The sequence below is a fragment of the Numida meleagris genome, chromosome 2 (assembly GCF_002078875.1).
Source record: "Numida meleagris isolate 19003 breed g44 Domestic line chromosome 2, NumMel1.0, whole genome shotgun sequence".
Lineage (NCBI taxonomy): Eukaryota > Metazoa > Chordata > Aves > Galliformes > Numididae > Numida > Numida meleagris.
The window spans coordinates 33,732,520-33,756,259 of NC_034410.1; the positions used below are offsets into that span (position 1 = coordinate 33,732,520).

General features: G+C 42.1%; 1 protein-coding gene and 1 long non-coding RNA gene across 3 annotated transcripts in view; one reads left to right on the forward strand and one right to left on the reverse strand.

Moving 5' to 3' along the window:
• Positions 213-1,102, reverse strand: LOC110393044. The gene is made up of 2 exons (XR_002434760.1): positions 677-1,102; positions 213-371 (listed from the first exon to the last, which is right to left on the reverse strand). It is a non-coding gene; the product is annotated as an uncharacterized LOC110393044 (long non-coding RNA).
• WIPF3 (WAS/WASL interacting protein family member 3) overlaps positions 1,360-23,740 on the forward strand; it is a 38,799-nt gene continuing 16,418 nt past the window's right edge. Inside the window, exons 1-3 of one of the 2 annotated variants that reach the window (XM_021388513.1) lie at positions 1,360-1,560; positions 12,180-12,376; positions 18,890-19,058. In XM_021388513.1, the coding sequence (XP_021244188.1) occupies positions 18,975-19,058 (84 nt within the window). In that variant the 5' untranslated portion in view covers positions 1,360-1,560; positions 12,180-12,376; positions 18,890-18,974. The remainder of the gene's footprint in view (positions 1,561-12,179; positions 12,377-18,889; positions 19,059-23,740) is intronic. The other variant, XM_021388514.1, reaches the window with a different exon arrangement.

Consider the following 23,740-nt stretch of genomic DNA (forward strand, 5'->3'; position numbering starts at 1 on the left):
CGCTGCATGGGATACTCTTCATCTCCTCCTAAATTGTTTTACTTATTTCAGGTGTTCTTTTTTCTTGTGTGGAATTATCAGGAAGTCTTGAAGATAACAGTGTCATAAACATATTCTTGGTGTAGAAAGGCATTTTTAAATAAGTGATCAATTTATTAATAATAATCATAATCTAGTATTGAAAAAAAAAAAAGAATGGAAGGGGTCTTCTCTTGAGTGATACACATTTTTATTTCATTTGTTTTAATTGGATTTCATCACACTAGCCTTCACAAAACAGCTTGGCCTCTTCCAGTAGCACTGCTCATTCCAGGAGTGTCTTTGGATTCAGTACTGGGAAGTGAGCACTTGTACACTTTCCGCCTATGCCCCTCAAAGATGAAACAGAAAGAGAAGACTTTTACAACCCCTTGGCATGCAGCCCTGAAGGGCTCTTCAAATAAAATGTAATGCACCACAGTTTCCTGTAACTTGCTACCACCAGCCCAGTGGCAAATATTGTATACTTCAGTGCATACTTCAGTGTAATAAATGCACGTGAATGCTGTCCCGTGGGTAAAGCTGACTGTTTCAGATTAGACCTGTGCATAAACACATTAGCAGCAGAATGCAACTGCACATGTAGAAATGGTCACTGCTGAGCAGTACAAACTCGGCTGCCATTAGTTGGACTTACCTGGGAAGTAAGGAGATTTTGGAACCCAATGGCAAAGTCATAGGAACAGAAGAAGAAATCAGCTTTTTTGTGTTTCTTGTAGCTTGCTCCCCTGAAATCCACTTCTGATCTAAACCAAGAGATGAGGCCATAACATTTCCAGCTGGAATCTGTCTTTAAATAATCCTGAAGAAACCAAGATTGTTTGCGTATATTCTGAGTACACAGTCTGAGGTGTGAGGGTGAGAAAGGAGGGCAGCCATCTGGCTGCAACCACAGCCCCTTCCTAGACAGATGCAGCTCACCAAGTGGACGGCCTTTGGCAATGGGATGAAGTAGTGTCACCTTTGTGATGTTGGGCAATGTTTTGGGTTCCACGTGGGCATTTGAAAAGAGAAGCCAAGGTGTGCGCTTGTGTGATGGGACACTGCAGGGCAGCAGGGTGTTTGATGGATGGGGATGAGCTTGGGGATGCGGAATGGGTTTAGCAGGCATCCAGGGCCTCCTCTTGTGGACAAGCCCCGTGTACTCAGGGCTGAGCCCCTGGCTGCTGCCCCGAGCCGGCATGAACGGGTGGCACCTGGTGCTGCGGGGCTGCTGGCAGCAGAAACAGCTGGCTGCAGCCGGCCGCCGTCTGTCTCCCGTTCAGGACGCGTGCACGTGTGTATTAAATTACTACTTAATGTGTAGTTATTTGTTTGTTTGTTCCCTTCTGAGGATGGTGACGAGCTCCTCTCCCCTCCGGATTTCAGATTTCCCTCCCCACACACACCTCCTTCCCCCGCCTCCCGACCAACCCCCGCTCCCTGAGGGGAGGCGGGCAGCCGCCGTACCTGGCGCCCTCTGCCCGGGGAGGAGCGCGCCGGTCCCGGCCCCGGCGACACCGGCAGCGGCACCGCGAGCAGGTGGGCGCCGAGGGAAGCGAGGGCTGTCCGCCGTCCCCGGCCCGTCCCGCCTCGCCGCTTCGCTCCACTCAGCGCGGGGCCGCTGTGGGGAGGCGCCGGCGAAGGGGCCGGCACCGGGGCCAGGCGGCAGCCGGGGTTCGCCGGGAGGGCTGGGGGCCGTGCAGAGCGACGGCCGGGGCTTCCCCGGCTCTGCGGGGCTGGGACGGCTCCCCGGGCAAACTTGGAGGCGGTGGGCGGCTGCAGGGCCGGGGAGAGTGGGGGTCGGGGTGCCCCGGGCTGCGGGATGCGGTGGGGGCTGTGAATGGGGAGAGCACGGCTGCGTGTGAGCTGCGGGGCTGCGCTGTTTGTTTATCGCCCTCAAACGGGCTGTTTGCGCGCAGGAAGAACTTTTTTTCCAGTTGTTGCCCTTGAAGTAAATGTGGAGGAAATGAGGAAAGGGGGATTTGTGTAACCGTAAGCAGTGCACTGTGTTAAATGCTTGTGTGGCTATTGCAGAGGGAATGTGGGAGTGCCGGGTGCGGCCCACCAGCCTGGGGAGGATGCAGGGAGGGATGAAAGGAGAGATGGAGGGATGCAGGAGCCAGCGTGGCTGCAGGTGGATTGAGGGATTCTGGGGATAGGAAGGATGCACTCAGGGCCGTGGGCTGGGTTGGGCTTGGGACAGAACGCAGTCTGTTGTGAAGTGAGAGGGCTGAAAGGCAGCAATATCTTCTTTAGAAGAAATGAGGTGGTGGTTTCAACACAGAACAGTCTTGGGACAGTCTGAATTTATGGGCTAAAGTTTCTGAGTGCTTCTGCTGATTCAGACAGTGGGATACTGCCGCAATTTTGCCAACAGCAAAATTTGTTACTGTCTGTGCTGCATGGTATGCTGAACTGCCCCTGATACTATCAGTATTTTCAGTTTCCCCAGCTCTACGTCCAGCACAAACTCATGATCATTTAACAGCACGTGAGTGTTTCTGAAATCATTGTTAAAGTCTTCAGTTTGCTCTCTTTGTACTGAAAAACAATCCACGGGGAAGAAGATGAAGGAGATGAACACAGGCTTGCTTAGAGCAGTCTGATCTGGGACACTCGTTAGGTACGTGTGCCTGCAGATCCTGCTCCTGCGTGGCCCTGTGACCCAAGCAGTCCTGGCTGGAATGTGCAGGCGGTCCGGACACTGCTGCCGCCCACAGCTGTGGGACTGTGCCCAGCCTGAGGAGGGAGGATGCAGCCTGCTTTGCTGTCAGTTACCAGATTCCATGTAGAAGGAACTCAGTGTAGGATGCTTAAAGGATTGCATAAGTGTGTGTTGTTTCACTGACAGTGCCTTGGATGTTTTGCTTTAGATGATGCCAGAATGTGAGTTAGAGTCATAAGATTCAGGCTTAGGTCATGTGGGGATAGGTACAGAGCTGAAATCAGCGTTCGGATCGTTCCTGGTTTTATTCTATTCCTGAGAAAGATGAACCTGCTCTATAAGTTCTGACTCTGCACTGGAAAAAGCAACATGCGCTACATTTATCTATTATGTAGTATAATACAAAGCAACTGCTTTTTTATTCTCTCTCTCCATCTCTAGTGGTTCCTCCAAAAGGAAATATAGACAAAATAAAATGTAAAGATCCTGCAGCATTTTGGTTACTGTAATACATCAGGAAGGGCCGTGCTATGAATGTGATTATGATTACTATTAAATTTGAATTTGCACAAAGTATTTAGATTTTTTTTTTAACTGTAAATCAAAACATAGCAGTAACCATACCATAAAAGTCAGCAGTGCTTGTTGAATATCTCATCTTGACAGAACCTAGCATGTTTATGCTAATAGATGCTCTTTGTATTTCAAAGGAGTCACTTTTTGGGGGGTGTTGATGAGGTCAGTATTTTGGGAAATTAATTGTCCTCTGGAAAGAAGACCTTGAACTAAAAACAGTATGGTAGTCATAACAAATAGAAGAGTATGTGCACATTTTAAGAGATAAATGTTGAAAGCATTAAAGGTGAGTAACATATGATTTAATATTTCAAATTAAAATGTGTTAAATGATGTTAAAATATCAACCAAGGTTTAATATTTATGCTTATTCCAGCTCCAAAGGGAAGCAGAGCAGTGAAAGGATTGGCATCAAACTTCTTTGTGTGTTTTGTTAGTCAGAACCTACCTCCAAGAGATACATGATTTTTCAGTAGAATCTCTTTCTCTGGAAGCTTTATGTGTCTCTACTCAGTGGCTGGGACAAGTTCTGTTTAGTTACAAAAACAGGTGAGATGGGTCTAGATCAGTTCAGCTCTCTTCCCCTGGACTTCTGTAATTGATTGATCCTGGATGTGTGTGAGCATCAGATGCGTTGTTATGTAGGTATTTGACACCATGCATTTAAAGGTCTAATAAATCAGATGACAAGTCGAAGTAGGTGATTGCTTTGGGAAAATGATGATGGGCTCTGTTGTGCCCCAATACAAATTTATAGCTTCTTCCAAAGTATAAGTAAAATTAATAGCTAAATAAATATGTAAATGAAATATAACATCTAATAAATTCTTCAGTCTAAAACTCTTCGGTACTTGTTATTCTTAGAGATCTTCCTCAGTTAGCCTGTGCTCTTACAGGAAATAGTTATGCTCCTTGAAAGACTGAAGCTTTCTGAAAATGGGCTGATAAGAGCAGAACCTTAATGGGACTTCACAGTTACTTATTAATCTCTGGTGACTCTGCATCAGGGTTGTCCTGTGCCTTTGTAGCCAGGGTGACCAGTGGTGTAAATTGTGCTGTGTTTGGAAACAGAAAGATGTCCTCAGGGCTTCCAGATCAGAAAGGGAAATAGCATATCATAGAATCATAGAATGGCTTGGGTTGGAAGGGATCTTAAAGATCACCCAGTTCCGACCCCCTGCCATGGGCAGGGCTGCCACCCACCAGCTCAGGCTGCCCAGGGCCCCATCCAGCCTGGCCTTGAGTGTCTCCAGTGATGGGGCATCCACAGCTTCTCTGGACTTGTATTTTTGTACCACCAACTGTATATGTTTGGACCAACTTGTATATTTTTGAGTATGTCCACCTTAAGTAGACTTCTGCGTATCATTAAGTGACCTCATTCAGTAGTATGCACAACAGCTGTAAAGACACCTTTGGACTGCTATGAAGGTATGTGAAACAACTAAAGAATTTTCATGAGGATGTGAAAAGCATGTTTTCATGCCTTGGTAATTTAGACAACAATTTAGACAACAGATGGATTTCCTTTAGATTACCAGAAATAGCTCTCCCTTGAATAAGATCATGGGAAACCTGATTCTTCCTTGCATTGACCCCGTGTCACTGCTGACCGCTGCTAAGAGGAGACATCCAGCCCTCCTTGAGGAGAATGGTGCCATCAGTGGTGTTATCTGGAATACAGCATCCAGGCCTCGGGCCCCCAGCTCAAGAAGGATGCAGAGCTGTTGGAGGGCCATGAAGATGCTCAGAGGGCACCTCTCCTTTGAGGAACGGTTGAGGGAGCTGGGCTTGTTTAGTTTGGGTAAGAGGAGGCTCCGGGGAGACCACATTGCAGCTTTCCAGTACTTTAAGGGAGCTTACAAGCAGGAGGAGGACTGAATTTTTACATGGTCTAATAGTAGTAGAACAAAGGGGAATTGTTTTAAACTAAAAGAGGGAAGATTTAGGTTAGATGTTAGAAAGACATTTTTTACTCAGTGATGAGGCACCGGCACAGACTGCACAGAGAGGTTGTGGATGCCTCCTCCCTGGTGGTGCTCAAGGCCAGGTTGGATGGAGCTCTGGGCAGCCTGAGCTGGTGGGTGGCAGCCCTGTCCACAGCAGAGGGGTTGAAACTCAATGATTGTTACTGTCCCTTCCAACCCAAGCCATCCTATGATTCTGTGGTTGTATGATATTGTAGCCTGGCTGGGTAGAGGAGAGTAACAAAATAGCTGTGCTGTAGCTCCAATATGAGTGATAATACAAAGTGAAAAATGTAGGAAAACTTGATGGAAGGTTTCTGCAAGATAAAATTCATTAACCTCAGAAAAAAAAACCAGAAAGTTCAGCAGGAAAACATTTGCTCAGTTTTGACACAGCTTATACAAATATCTAAGAAAACTACCCCGTGTCTGCTGTGTAGTTTTTATGTAATGGATATGCTATATCCTTCATTAACATTGTGGCAATTGCAATGTCTGTCTCCGTAAATTAAAGAGTTGGCTAGAAACTCCAGTTCTTCTGCTTGATTCTGCTTGATAAGGGGAAAATATTTCCTTCCAAGTGGAGAACAAAGTGAATGAATGGGTTTAGAGATAGTGACCCCTTTGTGTCAGTCCTTTTCACTAACTATAAGCAGTTCTATTAATGACTGTTGTACTATTTAGCTTTTTTCTAGTTAGTATATCATGTACTCTCTTCATTATAAATAACAAAAAAAAAAAAAAAATGGAAGAATGAGGAGAGCAAAGTATGGCAGCAGCTCACAATGGAGGTCTTGGGATCTTTTGTTCCTCCCTTGAATCTTCATGTTTGAAAGGTATTATATTATTGCTTTCCTAGCTGGCATTGTTTTGTACAGGAAAATTGTCACATGCCAGCACTGCTGACTGTGTATAAAATACCCCTGGCAGGTTGGGGGCTTCTGTCCAAGGCAGTTATGCCTTTATCATATGCTAGAGAAGAAAAGAATAAAGCACAGTATCTGCACAAAATCTGTAGATCTGCTGTGTTAGCTGAGTGGTAGATGTGGTGCTTTGGGATATGGTTTACCGAGCATGGTGGTGGTGGGTCAACAGTTGGACTTGATGATCTTAATGGTCTTTTCCAACCTTAATGATTTTATGATTCTTTGATTCTATGAATAGACAGATAAGAAAATCACGAGGAGGGAAAGCAAGTCAGGCTTACATATGAGGAAAACAGCACATTTTTGAGTAACTTGTTTTCAGCAGGAATGTTTGCTCCTCTTGGGGATGCATGAATCACTTCAAAAACATCTGCCAAATTCTGTCTAGGATTTGGTCAGAAAGACACTTTGACTGATCAGTTGTGCAAACACAAACAGCTTAGCGTGCTTAGGGATGTTACTTGTGCTACCTCAGCTTGTTATTTGCTTGGGTTTTCAGAATTAAGCCCTAAGGAACTGACATCAGTTCTACTGAAAATAGTGGAAAATTGAGCATAAAAATTAATAAGAGATGGATTAGTCCCTAAATAAGTAAATTGACAGAGTGTGTGGAGACTGTAGTGTACTGTGGGAGTGACAGATGTGGAGCCTAACAGGACGGTTACTGCAGAATGCAATCTTTTTTTAGCCTTGAAATAACTGTGTAGCAAGGTGATTATACAGAAGTGGGTTGTGGAAAAAAACTTGGATCAAGTGATCATGAATCTACCTTGGCTTAACTGGAGAATGAGTAGTGCCATGCTTTGTAGGAATATCTGATCTTGCTTTAAAAAAGCTGTAGCAGGAGCTGCAGAGGCCCTGTGTAGTTGCAGAATGTGTATACTTTAGTTGTTATGCTGCTTTCCTCTGCCCAGTCTTTTTTGCTATTTTTTTTTTCTTCCTGTATTCCAATCTAGTACAAAACTATCAGGTAAAGCTTTGTATTTGGCTTTAAGACTTGTCTACTTTACTCAGGATATGTTTCTTCACTAGAAATCACATTTCTGGTACCTGCTAGGATCACATTTCCCTTTCACAGACAGGTCAGCCTTATTCTGCATTTCTTCTGTATTTCTCAGTATTAGCAATCAGTGCTGAACCTCTGATATTGCCAACACAGAGTTATTTACTTGTGCAAGATGTGCCGTTTCTTTCTCCAAGGCAGACAACTCAACCTTGTAAATGAATTGTCTCAGTTTGCCTGGCAGGCATCAGCAGCAAGCCGCAGAGGAGGTGAATGGTGAAAGGAGCAAAGATAAAGAAGGGTGGAAGTGGGGAGGGGAATGGAGAGACCAGTAAGCCACTGGGAAAGGAGAGAGATTTTCACAGAAGGAAAAAAAGAGAGAAGAGGGCTAAATCCAGTCTGGTAGAAGTGAAAGCTGGAGTCCCAAACCAGGATAAAACTTGATATGAGAGTTAGTTTAAATGAGTCCTCATCTTGTCCCTGCTTGCAGTGATGGTAGGAGATACTGGCTACCCTGAAAGTGTTCATGAGAGCTCATTCTGGCATCAGGCATTTGCTCTGTAAATGAATCTGCTTGTTCAGAGAAGGAAAACTGTGAAAAAAACACCTTGTTCCTTCGTTCCTTTGTAGATGCAATTTCAAATAATAATCTGCTGTCAGTTAATCCCCTTGAATTACTTTCCTTCTTCAGCAAGCAACAAAGGAAGTTGGCTATTTTTGGATGTCTGGTGTTCACTGCTTATTCTGTATGTTTGTGTAGATATCCATTGCATTGTCCACTCTGAATGCGATTTTTTTTTAACAAAGAATTGTAACTCAAGTCCTTTAATAAAACTGAAGGGCTGAATCTTCAATTTAATAAAACTCAGATGGCTTCCTTTGAGAACTTTGTTTGACTAGGAATTCAGAACTAGGTTGGCAGATCGAAGCGTCTTTTATCTGCAGTTTGCCAGGGAATTAACAGTTACAAGCGACTTCACAATATGTTATTCCTTGTAAAGAATGAAGTCATTGTCCGAAGTAAATGGATGACAATGAAGATAGGTATTTTGTCTGTTGACTTTAAAAATAATTTTCTGTATAAGAGAGTAATTACATTGTTATGCACATAATTTTATTAATTATTGGCAATGACACTTTAGGAGCTATAAAAAAAAACACTTTGCATTTATTTATTTTAGGATACAGAATTAATTAGAGTACTTAAAATGCAACATTTTTGCAACATAGTGTAGCTCATCTTCCTTAGTAACACAGGGGTTTATGTACCTTTTACCTGTAAGTATGGAAGCCTTGCCCTGCTGTGAGGAACATCTAAGATGAATTTATCAGTTATGCCATTGAAATGAAGCAGTGGTTTCAGCAGGTCTGGCAAACAAGAGCAGGAAAGGAAGAATGTGGATCAAAACTTCCCATTCTTTGAGGTGAAGTTTTCCTGGAAGCTTATTCCCAAAGGTGATGGTATAATCACATTTTACATCCCTTAGAAGATAATTATCCTTATAGCATAAGGAATTGTCTTGAAGGGAGGAATGATTCACATTGCACTGCCACTTTTGTTTTTCTCGCATGGCAAGCACTGGACTGTTTCTTAAGCTAGTAGAGATCAATCTGATATAGCATGCGTGCAGGTCTCGGTAATCTTATATTTTCAAGGTGAAAAAATGTGAATGTTTAAAATAGGATCCTTAATGAAATGTCAAGGAGGTGTTATGAATGTAAAGTTCTGTGGTAGTTAGTTGACATCTGGCTGAACATGAGTCAGCAGTGTGCCCAGATGGCCAAGAAGGCCAATGGCATCCAGGATTGAATCAGGAATAGTGTAGTCAGCAAGACTATGGAAGTGATTGCCCCACTGTACTCAGCACTGCTGAGGCCGCACTTTGAGTACAGTGTTCAGTTTTGGGCCCCTCATTACAAGAAAGACATTGAAGCCCTGGAGTGTGTTCAGAGAAGGGCAGCAAAGTTGTGAAAGGTCTGAAGCACAAGTCTTATGAGGAGCAGCTGAAGGGGCTGGGATTGTTCAGTCTGGAGAAGGGGAGGCTCAGGGGAGACCTTATCGCTCTCTACAACTGCCTGAAAGGAGGTTGTAGTGAGGTGGAGGTCAGCCTCTTCCCCCAGGTAACTAGCAATAGAACAAGATGTAATGGCCTTTTGTTGCACCAGGAGAGGTTCAGGTTAGATATTAGAAAAAATTTCTTTTCAAGAAAGAGTGGTGATGCACTGGAACAGACTGCCTGGGGAAGTGGTGCAGTCACCATCCCTGGGGGTATTCAAGAACTGTGGAGCTGTGGCACTGAGGGACATGGCTAGTGGGCATGGTGGGAATAAGTCAGTAGTTGGACTAAATGATCTTAATGGTCTTTTCCAACGTTAGCGATTAGATGATTGTAGGATCATGTGGTTGAGCATGAACATTTAGATTGATTTGAGACATGGATTTCATAAGTCCCGTAGTCCTCTAGCATCTATGTTTGCAAATTCTTTTCACTTGATTGGCGCTTGAAAACAGACTTTTTTTTAGCTGTGTATAACAAATCTTTTAAACAAGCAAGAATATGAATACTGCCCTTTATTCTAATGCTTGCTATTTAATTAGAAGGCAAAACTTTCTTCTGATAGGAGAATTGATTAAACAACTGTAGGAATTTCTTTGGTGGAAACCATTTGTTATGCAAGTATACCTTTCAAATCTCTCGATACTATGTGAGTGATTGTAAATATATATTATTAATATGTGGAAACATACAGTTTGCTTTTCTGCAGAGACCACAGAACTTTGAGGTGTAACTTGGAACATGAGGTTGTCTGTACTAAAACATCTCCAGTGCTGTTCATACTGAAACGCTTGGAGAGTATAAAAGTAACCAATCGTCTTCAGAATGTGCCATTGACCTTGAACTTCAACTGAGCTGCACTTTATTTAGCTTAGGACAATGATTAACTTTGCTAATGTCTGTATATCAAATTCACCATTGTTTATAAATCTGGCAGTGAAATACGGCCTGTCTTTGTGTGGATGATACAGTGCATTTAAAGGAAACCTTTGTATAAATTGTTTCCTTTGTAAATTTAAGTCTTTGTGCCAGTCCTAATTGCTTCTCATCTACCTTGGTCTCTTTGAGCTCTTTAACCTGAGGTTAGCAACGCTGTGAGCATAATTCATTTTTTGTTCTTATATATAGTTCTGTTTCCTTACTCCTGATTTAAAGAGGATGACAAATTCTCAAATTCTGCAGCATTACAGCAATCATTCTTCTATGGTAGATCCCCAAAGAGCACAGGAAGCTACACCCTAAAATAGTCATGTGTAGGGAATATGAAGTCATGTGCGCAGCTTTGCCTCTGAGAGAAGATTTGTCAAGACACAGCACTTCAATTTGTAGCCTCAGCACCACCGGGGACCCAGCAAAGATATCTGCCCACGGCACACATGGAAGCAAGGCGTCTTCAGATTCCTGTAATCTGCACTAGGTCAGCCCTGGCTGCTTTGTCGCAGTGTTATCAGGCTCCTGGCAGAACAAGAGTTGCACTGTGTAGAGTTTTTTTTGGGGGGCAGAAAAAAAAGGGGATGCAGCCCTCTTGTTTGGATCACGCTTGGTGGAAACATTCCATGCTGAGGAGGATTTACGGTCCTTGGTTGGCTTAAATGTGGAATACTGTTATGTGCTGTGAGACAATTCCACAAACCCTGCGTAGGCAAATGCTTCCTAAGAGTGTTTCATGGAGTATTAAATGGAGGAAGAGCCTCCATGGTTTGTGCATTGCGATGTAAATGGAAAAGCCAATTCTCCTTTCAGTTGCGTTGATGTAAATGGAGATCGGGAGCAGAAATTTCTTGTAATACAGTCCATGGTGTGGTCTGTTAGGAAATTGTAAAAGACTCAAGTTTTATTATTCAGCTATGGGAATGTACCTCTGAATGTCTTAAAATACGTATAGTAAGCTAGGTATGTGTATGAGGGCTTGGATTTCTAGTGAGCTGTAAGTTTCATGCTTTTGTGTAGCTCTTAAATCTCTCAAATACAGCAAAATCCTTTGAGTATTTTTGGACAGGTTTATTTCTGCAGAGGATGGAGGCTGTGAGGATACTCAGAGGCTCTGCTTTGATTCTTTTCTAGTTTTGTTTTCTAAACACAGAAAATCATTCGCACTAAAAACAGTAGGAAGAAGCGTAGCATTTGGTGTGACTTGGTTTGGTTTCTGTGGTAATTAAAATCTAATGTGGTTCATCCCAAACAGAAGCTTTTTCCAAGTTATTTCCAGTTGCATGATAGCGATAGCTGAAAAATTAATGTCTGTAACACACATGCACTCTTCTCTGATCCCTCCCTGTTCTGCCTCTACATGTGTTACACTGGAATTAAAACATTTGTGGTGTATTTGTACTGGGGATTTCAGCTGTTCTTCAGTGATGTTTGAGAGGAGCAAGTGTGGGCACAATTCATCTCACAGACCATGAAAGCTGAACAGATGCTTATTAATGCTGTTTCTCTTGTGTAATTTTAAAATCTTCTTGATTTTTTGTTGAAGTAGAAGGACTTAAAAGACAGAATTCAGAACAGTATGGTTCAGAAATCATATATGATTATGTAAAAGATAGCTAGAAGAGACGGAGTTTGTGGTACACATTTACGCTTCAGATTTTAATCAACAAAATAAGATCAATATTTTGGATGAACTTTCCTACACACTGGTGAAGTCTCCAACTTAGCTTTCATTATTAAGCAAAAATCTGTAAATTTCCCCACATCTGAACTATCTAACTCAGAATGCGCTGTTGCAGTGATTGTAAATCCTGTAATAGTAAATCTGTTGTTTTGCAATCCTTTCCCTGAATTGATTAGAATGGTTGAATTTTCATCCAGCTGTGTTGTTGTATCATAATGATTATATCACCTAAAGGCTATAACCATTTAAAAAAAAAAAAAAAAGGAAAAGCTACTAATTTAGAAATCATTTTATGTTGCTTACCACATATATTGAAATGTGATTTTCCCTTTATCTTTTTTCCTTCTCAGCGTTGTTCTAAAGTGGAGTTATGGCTCTTCCATGCCTCACCCTTCTATGACAAGTGATGTACTTTGGTACGGTCCTTGTGGACAGACCTGTGGTGTTCAGCGGGGCTTCGGTGTGATAGCAGGGGTGGCAGCAGCTCTCCAAACACCGCATTGTTGCTCTTCATGGTGCCAGGCTCCCAGGAGGACTTTGGCTTAAGGTGAGCCCTGTGGCAGTGATACTTTAGAAGGAGATCTTTGGGAAGCTTTTAGATGAGATCTTGTGTATGTCTGGTAGGCAGGCAAAGTGAGACTAAATCTGTGTAAAAGCGTAGGCGGATGCACTGAGTTGGGTGCAGGTGAGTCTAACACAGAACTGAGAGAGCAGGTACTGAAGAAAGAAAATCTGCATCTACTCTGCCTTGTCTTCCATTTCAAAAGGAAAATCTGGGTGATGACTTTGGGACTTCAGAAGTTTGGTGCTTGAGTTATGCTTTGAGGATTGCTGTGGTTCTTAAACCCAGCAGTTATTCAACTGTGTAGTGTGAGTAGAAGCAGAGAACAGTCTGTGACACCTGAAATTACCAGCTTTAGTGTTAGCATTACCAAGAGGACAAAAAAGAGCAACTATTTATAGATCAGAGAACAGTAATAATGTTCAGCGACTGATGGGATGACTTGTAAGGAGCAAAACAGCGGAAAAGTATAACAAGTACCTGCAAATGTGTTTCTGAATTATACTTCTGATGTTTCACAGAACTGATATTGAGGGGCAGAAGAAACTTTTGCTCGGTACAGGGTAGAGCCATCTGCAGTGGAGTGCAAACAGGATCAAATTAAGAGAAGCAGAAATTAGGCTGAGTGTCAGGCAATCTCAACTGAAAGTTATTTGACTGTGAAAGAACTTCCCGAGGGAAATAATACAAGCGACATTATTTGGGACATCTAAAATTAGACTTCAGAAAGCACTATAAAACTGTACAACCTTGCTTTGGTAGGGAGGTGGACTAGAAAAGGCAGATTTGGAGTTTTTCTTTTCTTGCAATAAATTTTGAGATTGTTGGGCCTGATTCTGTTTGATGACGTGGAATTGAAGGGAGGATTTACATTGCTTTTGGCCTGAGCAACTGAGGTTAATCACTCTTGATTTCTCGCCTCTACTTATTGCCAACTTTTTAAACTCAAATGACTTTATCTTTTTATTTATGTCCCTCCGGGATAGATCAGACCCCACCCTTCCAAGTATAAATACATCTACATTTAAAATAAGCTTTCCTGACTCTTGCAGTTTGGGTAGCAATGTGATAATAAGGAGGAAGATTGGTTCATCCAGCATGTTTACCTTAATCTGTTCACTTACAATATTTTTAATAAGTTTTATTCATAGAGAGAGGAAGGTTTTACAAATATAAGTTGATTCTGAATCATAGAATCATTAAGATTGGAAAAGACCTCTAAGATTACCTACCACCAATACTGCCCCCTAAACCAGGTCCCTTAGTGCTACATCTACCCTTTCAAACACCTTCAGAGCCACTGACTCCACTGCTTCTCTGGGCAGCATGTTCCAATAATTCATCACTCTTTCTGAGAAGAAATTCTTCCTAACATCCAATCTGAACCTCCCCTGGTGCAACTTGAAGCCATTCCCTCTAGTCCTATTGCTGTTACCTGGGAGAAGAGGCTGACCCCCACCTCACTACAACCTCTTTTCAGGCAGCCATAGAGAGCGATAACGTCTCCCCTGAGCCTCCCCTTCTCCAGACTGACAATCCCATTTACCTTAGCCACTCCCCACAGGACTTGTACTGCAGACTCTTCACAGCTTTGTTGCCCTTCTCTGGACAAACTCCAGAGCCTCGATGTCTTTCTAGTAGTGAGGGGCCCAAAATTGAACACAGTACTCAACGTGTAGCCTCACCAGTGCTGAATACAGGGGAGCGATCACCTCCCCGGTCCTGGAGTATTTCTGGTACAAGTTAGAATGTCATTGGCCTTCTTGGCCACCTGGGCATACTGCTGGTTCGTGTTCAGCCACGCGTTTACCAACTCCCCCAGATCCTTTTCCTCCACGCAGCTTTTCAGCCACCGTACCATAAGCCTGTAGCATTGCCTGGTGTTGTGGCCAAAGTGCAGGACTCAACACTTGGTCTTGTTGAACTTCATCCTGTTGGCGTCAGTCCATTGATCCAACCTGACCAGCTCTCTCTGTAGGGCCCTAGCCCCAGGCAGATCAACACTTCCCCCCCAACTTGGTGTCATCTGCAGACTTACTGAGGGTGCATGTAATTCCCTCATCCAAATCATCAATAAAGGTAGATAGTAAATAAGGCAAGCACCAATACTGACCCCTTGGGAATACCACTCTTGACCAGTCACCAGCTGGATTTAAGTCCATTCACTCAGCCCAGACATCCAGCCAGTTCTTTACCCAGCAAAGAGTGTACCTGTCCAAGCCATGGGCTGCCAACTTCTGCAGGAGAATACTGTGGAAGACAGTGCCAAAGGCTTTGCTGAAGTCTAGGCAGACCACATCAACAGCCTTTCCCTCATCCATGAGGTGGATCACCTGATCATAGAAGGAGATAAGACTGGTCAGGCAAGACCTACCTTTTGTGAACCCATGCTGGCTGGGCCTGAATCCCGGTTGTCCTGCACCTGCTGTGTGATCATACTCAAGATGATCTGTTCCATTACCTTCTCTTGCACCAAGGCAGGCTGGCAGGCCTGTGGTTCCTTGGATCCTCCTTATGACCCTTCTTATAGATGGGCATCAAATCGGGAAGTCCACGGTAGCAATTTTGCTCAGTCCCCTCTGACTTCACCAAGGATTGAGAACTCACCAGTTTGTGGTTGCTCTGCCCAAGACATCTCTCTACTACCACATCTCCCACCAGACCTTCTCTGTTTGCAAACAGCAGGTCTAGCAAGGCACCTCCCCTAGTAGGCTCACTTACCAGCTGTGCAAGGAAATTATCTTCCACGCTCTCCAGGAACCTCCTAGACTGCTTCCTTTGGGCTGTATTGTATTTCCAGCATATATCAGGAAAGTTGAAGTGCCCCATGAGATCAAGGGCTGGCAATTGCACAGCTTCTGCCAGCTGCTTGTAGAACACCTCATCCAACTCTTCATCCTGGTTTTGTGGTCTATAATAGACATTCACCAAGATGTCCACCTTATTGGCCTTCCCCTGATCCTTAAGATGGGATTCCCATCTGGAATAGATGAATGGAGCTGAGAGGAGAGAGGGTGCATGTCCCACAAGGACATCTCATGACATTTCTCGCTTGTTTGGTTCTTAACAGACTCTAGAACAGCTCCTGATACTATTTTCTTAAAAAAAAAAAAAAAAGATAGAGAGAGAGAAAGAAAAAAAAGGAAGCAAAAATTAAAACACAGAGTTTATTTAGCTCATATTTTAACTAGCATCTTGGCAAGGGAAAGAAGGAAATGAAATACAGCCTTTAACCAAGGAATAGGGGATACATGGTGAGGTGAATGGTAACAATCCCTGAATTTTGGGTTGTGGATGGCCATATGGAATCAGTTCTGGTGTTGGGGCTGGTGAGACAAGCAGCCAGCAAAGTCATCTGATTGTATTTCAGAGGGCGACTTCTAAATACCAAGATCTGATTCCCGTTTCCTCTCTCCCACTGCTGCTCGCCCCCAGCGTACATTGCCTCCTGCTGCCTTGCACATGGCCTGCCGCAGGAGCGTGGGCTGTGGGCTTTTTCTCATTTGACTAAGAACATATTTCCCAATCTAAATCCTTAATGAAGACAAAGGCCTGTATTGCAGGGTAGGAAGATACTAACCCGAAACATATTATTAAGAGGGAAGACTCATTCTCCTTATGTCCATGTTTTTGAATGACTTAATTGAGGAAGAGATATCTTCCGATAATAGCATTTTGCACAGGCCAACAATGAGGATGGAACAGTGGAGATGCTGGTGATGCTGTCGATGCTGCATTTCTTGGAAAGCCTCACTAGGCTATTATTAAAGTGATTATAACCAACTCTCTTACAGATCCAGAGTGCTTTGATATGCCAGTCCTTTGCATAGCATTCTCTCACGGGTGAAAGCAAATGCTGCAGAGGCTCTGCATATTTAATTTGTGTTTGATCTCCCATGAGGGATGTAGCAGAAGGAAAACAATCACATATTGTCTGGATATTGTTCACATACACTTCCTAGGAAAGTGGACAAGGCTGCAAGTACCTTTTAATTTTGTTGCCTCTCCTAATCTTGAGTTCCTTCATCTCAGGAAGTACAGCTGGGAGGAATTCAGATGAGAGCAACAGGAATGATCGGGGGCTGGGAAAAAATCACCCACAAATAAAGTTTTTGAAAAACAGGGCATTTGGCATAAAGAAGAGATGACTCAAATGGGAGATATAAGCCTTTAAATACATAAGAGATGAGCTGCAGGGAACAGAGGAAACCAGTTCTAAGTATGTATTCTTTTATCTGTCCAAAGTGAATAAGAGATTTGGAGGGAAAAGAAAGCAAACAACTGGGTCAGGAAGCTCTCTCTGGTGTTGGAAGGATGTTGCAGAATATGTGGTGGTGAATGGAGTTAAAACACTCATGACTAGTCACCAGCTGGGGTGTTTCCCAGGGTTCAGTACTGGGGCCGATCCTGTTTAATATCTTTATAGGTGATCTGGACAAGGGAGTTGAGTGTATCCTCAGTAAGTTTGCAGATGACACCATGTTGGGAGTAAGTGTCGATCTGCCTGAGAGTAGGAAGGCTCTTCAGAGGGATCTAGATAGGCTAGATCGATGGGCTGAGGCCAACTGTACGAGGTTCAGGAAGACCTAGTGCTGGGTCCTGCACTTTGGTTGCAACAACCGTGGAAAGTTACACAGTGGAAAAGGATCTGGGGATGCCAGTCAACGGTCAGCTGAGCATGAGCCGACAGTGTGCTGAGGTGGCATCCTGGCTTGTATCAGGAGTAATATCATCAGCAGGACCAGGGAAGCGATTACCCCTTTGTGCCCAGCACTGTTGAGACTACACTTTGAGTACTGTGTTCAGTTTTGGGCCCCTCATTACAAGAAAGGCAGTGAGGCTCTAGAGTGTGTCAGGGCAACGAAGCTGTGAAAGATCTGAAGCATGAGTTGTATGAGGAGGACCTGAGGGAGCTGGAGTCTGGAGAAGAGGAGACTCAGGGAAAACCTCATCACTCTCTACAATTGCCTGAAAGGAGGTGGTAGCAAGGTGGGTGTTGGCCTCTTCTCCTGGGTAACTAGCAATGGAACAAGGGGCAAAGGCCTTATGTTGCATCAGGGGAAGTTCAGGTTGGATATTAGAAAAAATTTCTTCTCAGAAAGAGTGGTGATGCACTGGTGCAGGCTGCCCGGGGAAGTGTAGGAATCACTGTCCCTGGAGGTGTTCAAGAACTGTGTAGATGTAGCACTGAGGGACATGATTAGTGGGCATGGTGGGATGGGTTGGGGGTTGGACTAGATGATGTTAGTGTGTTTTTGTTTTTTTAACTTTAATGACTATGGTTCTATAATACACTGTGCACCTCTTCATGGAGAAATAAATGTGTGTGTGTTTGTGTGTGTGTTGGGGAGAAAAGGGGAAAGTCTTTGACCCGACTTTTACGATTTATTGCAATGCATGTGGCAGTGTCTCATCAAATTTTGAAGTACCATTTAAAATTATGGCTAATAGTGCTTACTTTCTTCTAGTAACTGAATTCTGGTGTTGCAAGGATAGTAGAAGTTTTGGCTGATGTTTTTGCTGTATTATAGCTTGAAGAGCTATTCAGGCATATTTCAGTATGTCCAGTTTAAAGATTTTAAAATGATCTTAACTCTAACAAAATAATGTTAAAACAGAGTAAAATTGCATCTTTCCTTAAACAATCCAGTTCAGTTAAATTTGCCTAGAATACAGTCCAGTTATGGGAGCTTTGTATCAAAAGTGAATTGCAGCCAACCACAATCTGTCCTTAACCCAAACTCTGAAAATTGTTAATGATATGTCTGCCAATACTTTTTTAGGTACATCTGCACAGGCTTTGAGTGTTGATACTCACCACCTCCTATTTGTAAATTAGTGTCTTCAGCCTTCTGTTGGAAAATATTTGTCCTTTTAGTCAGCATATTAATAAGAAATTGTGTAAAGTTAACGTTTTAAAATGACAGAAAACAACACACATTTGACTTCAGCACTTGAAATATCTGAGCCTTATATGGTGCTATTTAGTAGTATAACTTTATTTAATGAAACTCTAATCTGTAGAACTATTTCTTTTTGTTATTCAATCACGTATCTTCTTTTTTTTTTTTCCTTACATTGTAAGAGTCACTGGACTTACTCCAAAGCTCCTTACTCTATCTTTTGAGCATCAAACCTCTGATTTAAAGACATCAGAGTTTTTGCCCCAGTAGGAGCGTCTACATTTGGTTGACTGCGATTAGTTCTCTGCAGAATTGCATTTTGGAACTGTGAGCTGGATTAAGGGAAGGCATAATAATTAAAGCTGGACAGCTTGGCATCTATGCATTTGATATTCATGGCACTTGTCCAAATATGTGAGCTTGGTCTTTATATGCTTGTTGTCATCAGATAAGTGTAATGAGGCTGTTCTTACTGTAGTTTTGGAAGCGGTGCAGAGCAGAAGTCTTCAGTCTGCCGAGAGCTAGAAATTTGGCTGATCTTCAGCTTACAGTGCATAAACACGTTCATCTTCTTTCTTTTTTTTTTTTTTTCTAGTTTTCTTTCTCCTCCCTTCCTTCCCGTCAAGGACACAGACCTTGGCTATATTTTTCATAGCTGTGTGAAGCTAGAAACCTAACGGATGCCTGTGCCACCACCACCGCCGCCGCCTCCTCCTCCACCACCTCCACCACCTTCTGGAGGGCCCCCTCCTCCACCACCTCCGGTAAGGCTAACTTTTTATCTCCATTAGCAAAATCTTAGGTATGGTAACCAGCTCAGAGCTCCCAGAATTTGGTGTGCGTGTTCATAGCATGTACCTGGGGCAAGTGCTTGTTTTGCTTGCTTTTGTTCTTCACTTCATCACAGAGGTGGTCTCCAGAGTGAGGTGAGTAAGACTGTCCATTGAGGTGAGGGAAGAAATTGTTAGAACTTCGGTAGTGCGTGTATGTAATTTATAAATAAGTAAATATACATATACTGGGTGTGCATGCTCAGAAATTTTTCATTAATAGGAGTGTATGATCACAAAAAGTTAAAGATTGGAGACCCCTACATTAAAGTACACGTGATGAGAATTTGGCGTTTGTGAATTTTTTTCCAGTCACAGAGAACTGATTTTTGTATTGGTAACTTGCAGGTGGTAAGTCTTAATTTCTTCATCTGCTTTCATATAGCTTCTGTTAAGACTCGCAGTGCTCAGCTGCTGCTGTTTCTCTTTCTAGCACATGCCATCTTCCTGGGGATACAGCACAATATGCTTTTATACACGTGCAGGAACAATTACTGCTTGCAACAGATCATTACTTTGTGTGCCATGAAGTAGAACATGTGCCCTGCCAGCACATTTGCAATAAGGGAAGGATGCTGTGCGTGGAGTTTCGTGGTATTACATTTTCAGAGCTTCACAATTAATAAACAAGGCTAAGCTGTTCCTTGTATACTATAATCTTTTGTTCATAACCTGTTTCTGCACTGAAATTGCTAGATTGTTTTTGAAGAAGTGAAACCTGGCTTGGTTATGTTCAAGACGTAAAATCTCTCCTTATGTTTTCGTGTATTTTTCTGTCACTGTTGCAAGTATTTGTCATGTACGTTAGTTCCTATAGCAAAATAGTACTTTTTCATGCCTCAAATGTATTTCAGAAGGTTTTTTTGTTTGTTTGTTTCTTTTGGGAAACAATCTACTGGGACATGGGAGGGTCAAGACTTTATTTCTGTCTTGTGTTTTCCAGTATCTCTGCTGTTTTGTTCCCACAAAGGTCTGTCAATTTGTTTTTATTTTTTTTAATATCATTTTTATGTTATCTTCATCCAGGTGGAGATCTCGTTGCATGTTTCTCTTTACTACTTTGCAGGCGGAGCAATTTTGTAAAACTCTCCATGAATTGTGGAGATGAAGAGGAGGAAGACAGAGTGCATTAAATCAGCAGTGTTTGATTCCTTTTATCGTTCTGCTTTAATTTTGAGAACCATCAGCAGTGTTTTCAATTAGCAGCTCACTGAGTTGGTACGCAACCTATAGTTAGATACTGAAACAAGTGGGCTGCATTTTGTGAGCAACTTAATGCCCACAACAGCAATCAAAGTCAACAAGGCTGCAAATGTTCTTATCCTAATAAATTTAGTTCAGTAAGTATCTAGAGAACTTTTGAGATTCCTAAAATGTATTCCAAATTGTAAATGACTTGAGAAAGCTAAGAGGACCCCTAAGAACCAGTACAAGTAAGTTCTGGTTTTTGTTCATCCTCCTTTGCTGATCATCAAAGCCACTGCTATGATAGGGTTTTGATATAAGAATTGTAACAAAATTATACAATATTTCCACATTTTATTTAGATCATTCTTTTACTAAAATGATCTTCTATGGGTAAGATGTACAGAATTTACACTCAGCTTCATCTTGGTGATACGATACAAACCAAATATATTTCTAATTCATTTCTAATCCTCTGTTCACTGCAGGGGAGTTGGACTAGATGACCTTTAAAGGTCCTTTCCAACTCTAAGGATTCTATGATTCTGTGATGTTAAAGCCTTCCTTCCAATGAAAGTATTGAGCACATGAGCCAACGTAAAGAATTAGTATACCAGTGTGGCAGAGCATTGCTTTTCTGTGACAGCAAAAGGATTTTTTCCTGTCGTAACGGAATCAGAGAGGGCCAGTGTTGGGATGATCTGTAGTCCAAGTTCAGCAGAAGTGCAGTACAAAAATCTGATCTCCAGCTGGTGTTAAGCTGCCCAGTAAAATCTTCTAATTGAGGAATCCATGAGAACTTGCTACAGGCCCTATTTTCATTTACTGTGAAGCTGTTTTCTAGAACTTGGCACCTGCCTTTTACAGCTGCTAATGTGCACAGCTGTTGTTACAGCTGCTAAATCTACAGTTGGAGGATGGAGGCATAAGAATTCTCATAGGCATGCAGCTTTAAGCAAACCTTCCAAACAAGCAAGTTTTACTTGGTCAACACCCAGAAATGTTTCAAAGTACACAGCTCTGTGATTTTTGATCTTTTATATTGATATAATTAAACCTCAGTAATACTTTACATGTTGGCAAATAAAAGCTAGTGTTTAATTGCTGTACTGATGTGTAAACAATCTACTGGTTTTACATACTTGTTTTATGCGAAAAGGGAAATGAGTGTGTGTTGATTCAGGTTTTAGAATCCTGTCATTTTGCATGATACCATTGCATGGGTACCATAGATTAGTGTTGCTTTGCTAATTGTATGGTTAATAGCTGTACTTTCTCTTGGCTTTCAGTAATAAGAGATTTTCAGAGAAATAGTCATTACATTACCTTTTTTTCCTGCACGTTTTCCTAGTGAACATAATGAGCCATGGTCCCAAATGATTTTTCAGTCCTTCACTTCGTTGAAAGCCTAAGCACTGTTGGTGTTTGCCATTTTTGTACTGTTAACTCCCTCTTAAGGCAGAAGAAAGTTTGGTTCTATCCTATTATTTTCAAAGCTTTGAACTTGCATATATCCTGAAGTAGTTGTACTGAATTCTGACTTCTTACATAGTTGCAAGGCTGTACTAAAGTGATTTGGAGATGATATTTAAGACACGCTCGGAGCCACCTGTGCCCAACAGCTGAAAAGCTACTGGGTGCTAGAGCATACTTAAAAGAAAACCAAGTGGATTTTTCAGGAGGGAATGCTATGTATCTGCAATAGCAGATGTAGGTGGCTGAGTCAAAATGTAAATATAGCTAATTAGATTAATTAGGCATGTCTTCAAATGCCTGCCTTCGGGGGGTCATAGATAAAGAGGAGAGGGATGAGTAGGCAGAATAAAACTGTGCCCCGGTATATTTGCTGGCACTGGCTTGCAGAATTCAGATCTTTTCTTTTTTATATTCCTTTTTACCCCCTTGCCTTTCAGTTGTGCGAGGCGTTCTGGTTAGTTTAGGTTGTCATATTCCCAAAAGTAGAGACCACTACTGAGACAGATTAAGAAATTTCTCGGGTAAAGCTCCCAAGAGATGATCAAGAGAGAATTTTGCTTTGATAAACCATGTTCACTTTTTACATGCAGCACTGTGCTGCCTTTGTACATATGAATTCCAAATGTTATGTTCAGTCATCACATATTAAAATGTTAATATTGAAGGAAGTGTGTATATGTCACAGGCTTGCTGAGTTGAGCCTTATTCACAGAAGATGTTTGTTTAATGATTGTGCATTTGTGGAGCTTAAGAAAATACTTCTATTCTCTTTAGAATTGTTATTAACAAAGCCTTAGCATAGGAATTAACCCCCAAATTTGCCACGGATCATGTGATTAAAGCCAGTACATCAGCACCAAGAGCTTATTTCCCCTCTTGGCCTACTAAAAAATAGGAGTAAAGGAGAAGAAATAAATATATTTGTTGAGGGAATAGACTTCAGTGGGAAAAATGTGAAATTTGAAATAATACTGACCGTGAAGTTGGTATGTAAATTAATCTGAATAGTTACTGCATTCTCATTTAGTTAAAAGAAAAAGAATTTCTGCCACAGATGAAGGTATGTCAGTGTTTGCCAGGTTTGTTATTCTGGCCATACTCTCTCTTCTTGTAATGAGAAAACTCAGAAGAACAATTCCTCATGGTATAACACAGGGATAAATGCATAATTTACACAGAGGTAGGATTTGCAGCGTTAAGGAAAACACCAGCTGATGGTTTTCCTTGGGGGATGCTTTTTTCCCACCTTTGTGCAATTGTTGGAGTGCAGACCTTGTTGAGCTGTTTACCCCAACCTTCCCAAGGAATCCAGAGAACAACAGTGCTTATCTGAAAGTGTGTGGGAGATGGTTTTGCTCCTGTGACATTTGGTTCTACTGTTCTTTGGAAAGAGAAAAACAACGTATGTAAAACAGCTTGGCTGAAGATAATGATGACTGGTGGTGTTCTGATTTGGTCCTACCAAATATAGTACCATGAGAAAAAGAATGTACACATACATGTATGTGTATGCATGGGTATGAGTGCATGCTTGCTAAGCATTGATCGTAGAAGTAAAGGCCACTTCTCAAGTTTTCATTCAGAGCCCAAGATGTGCTAACATAATGCTGAAAGATTAACAGGATCGTGCATAGTGCCAATTACGAGCTATTTAGGAATGCGTTTATTAAAATTTTCTGCAAGCCTTGAGTAAGAAGATACTTGCTACTTTGTCATGAAGTCCCTAGGTCATGGGATAGTAAATCAGAATGTTTATTGTAGGTGGAAGTACACCAGAGTGAGAGGGAGCAGAGGCTTGGTGATCTGCTTACTGACTGGCCATCACTGTGCAAAGGGCAGGAAAAGGTGCGGCTGAAATTGTTGAGGGTGCTTCATTCCAGCCAAAATAAAGGAAACTGATTTATCATGTTTTAATAATGTATCTCACTCCAGTCTGCTTTCATAAGGAAGTGAGG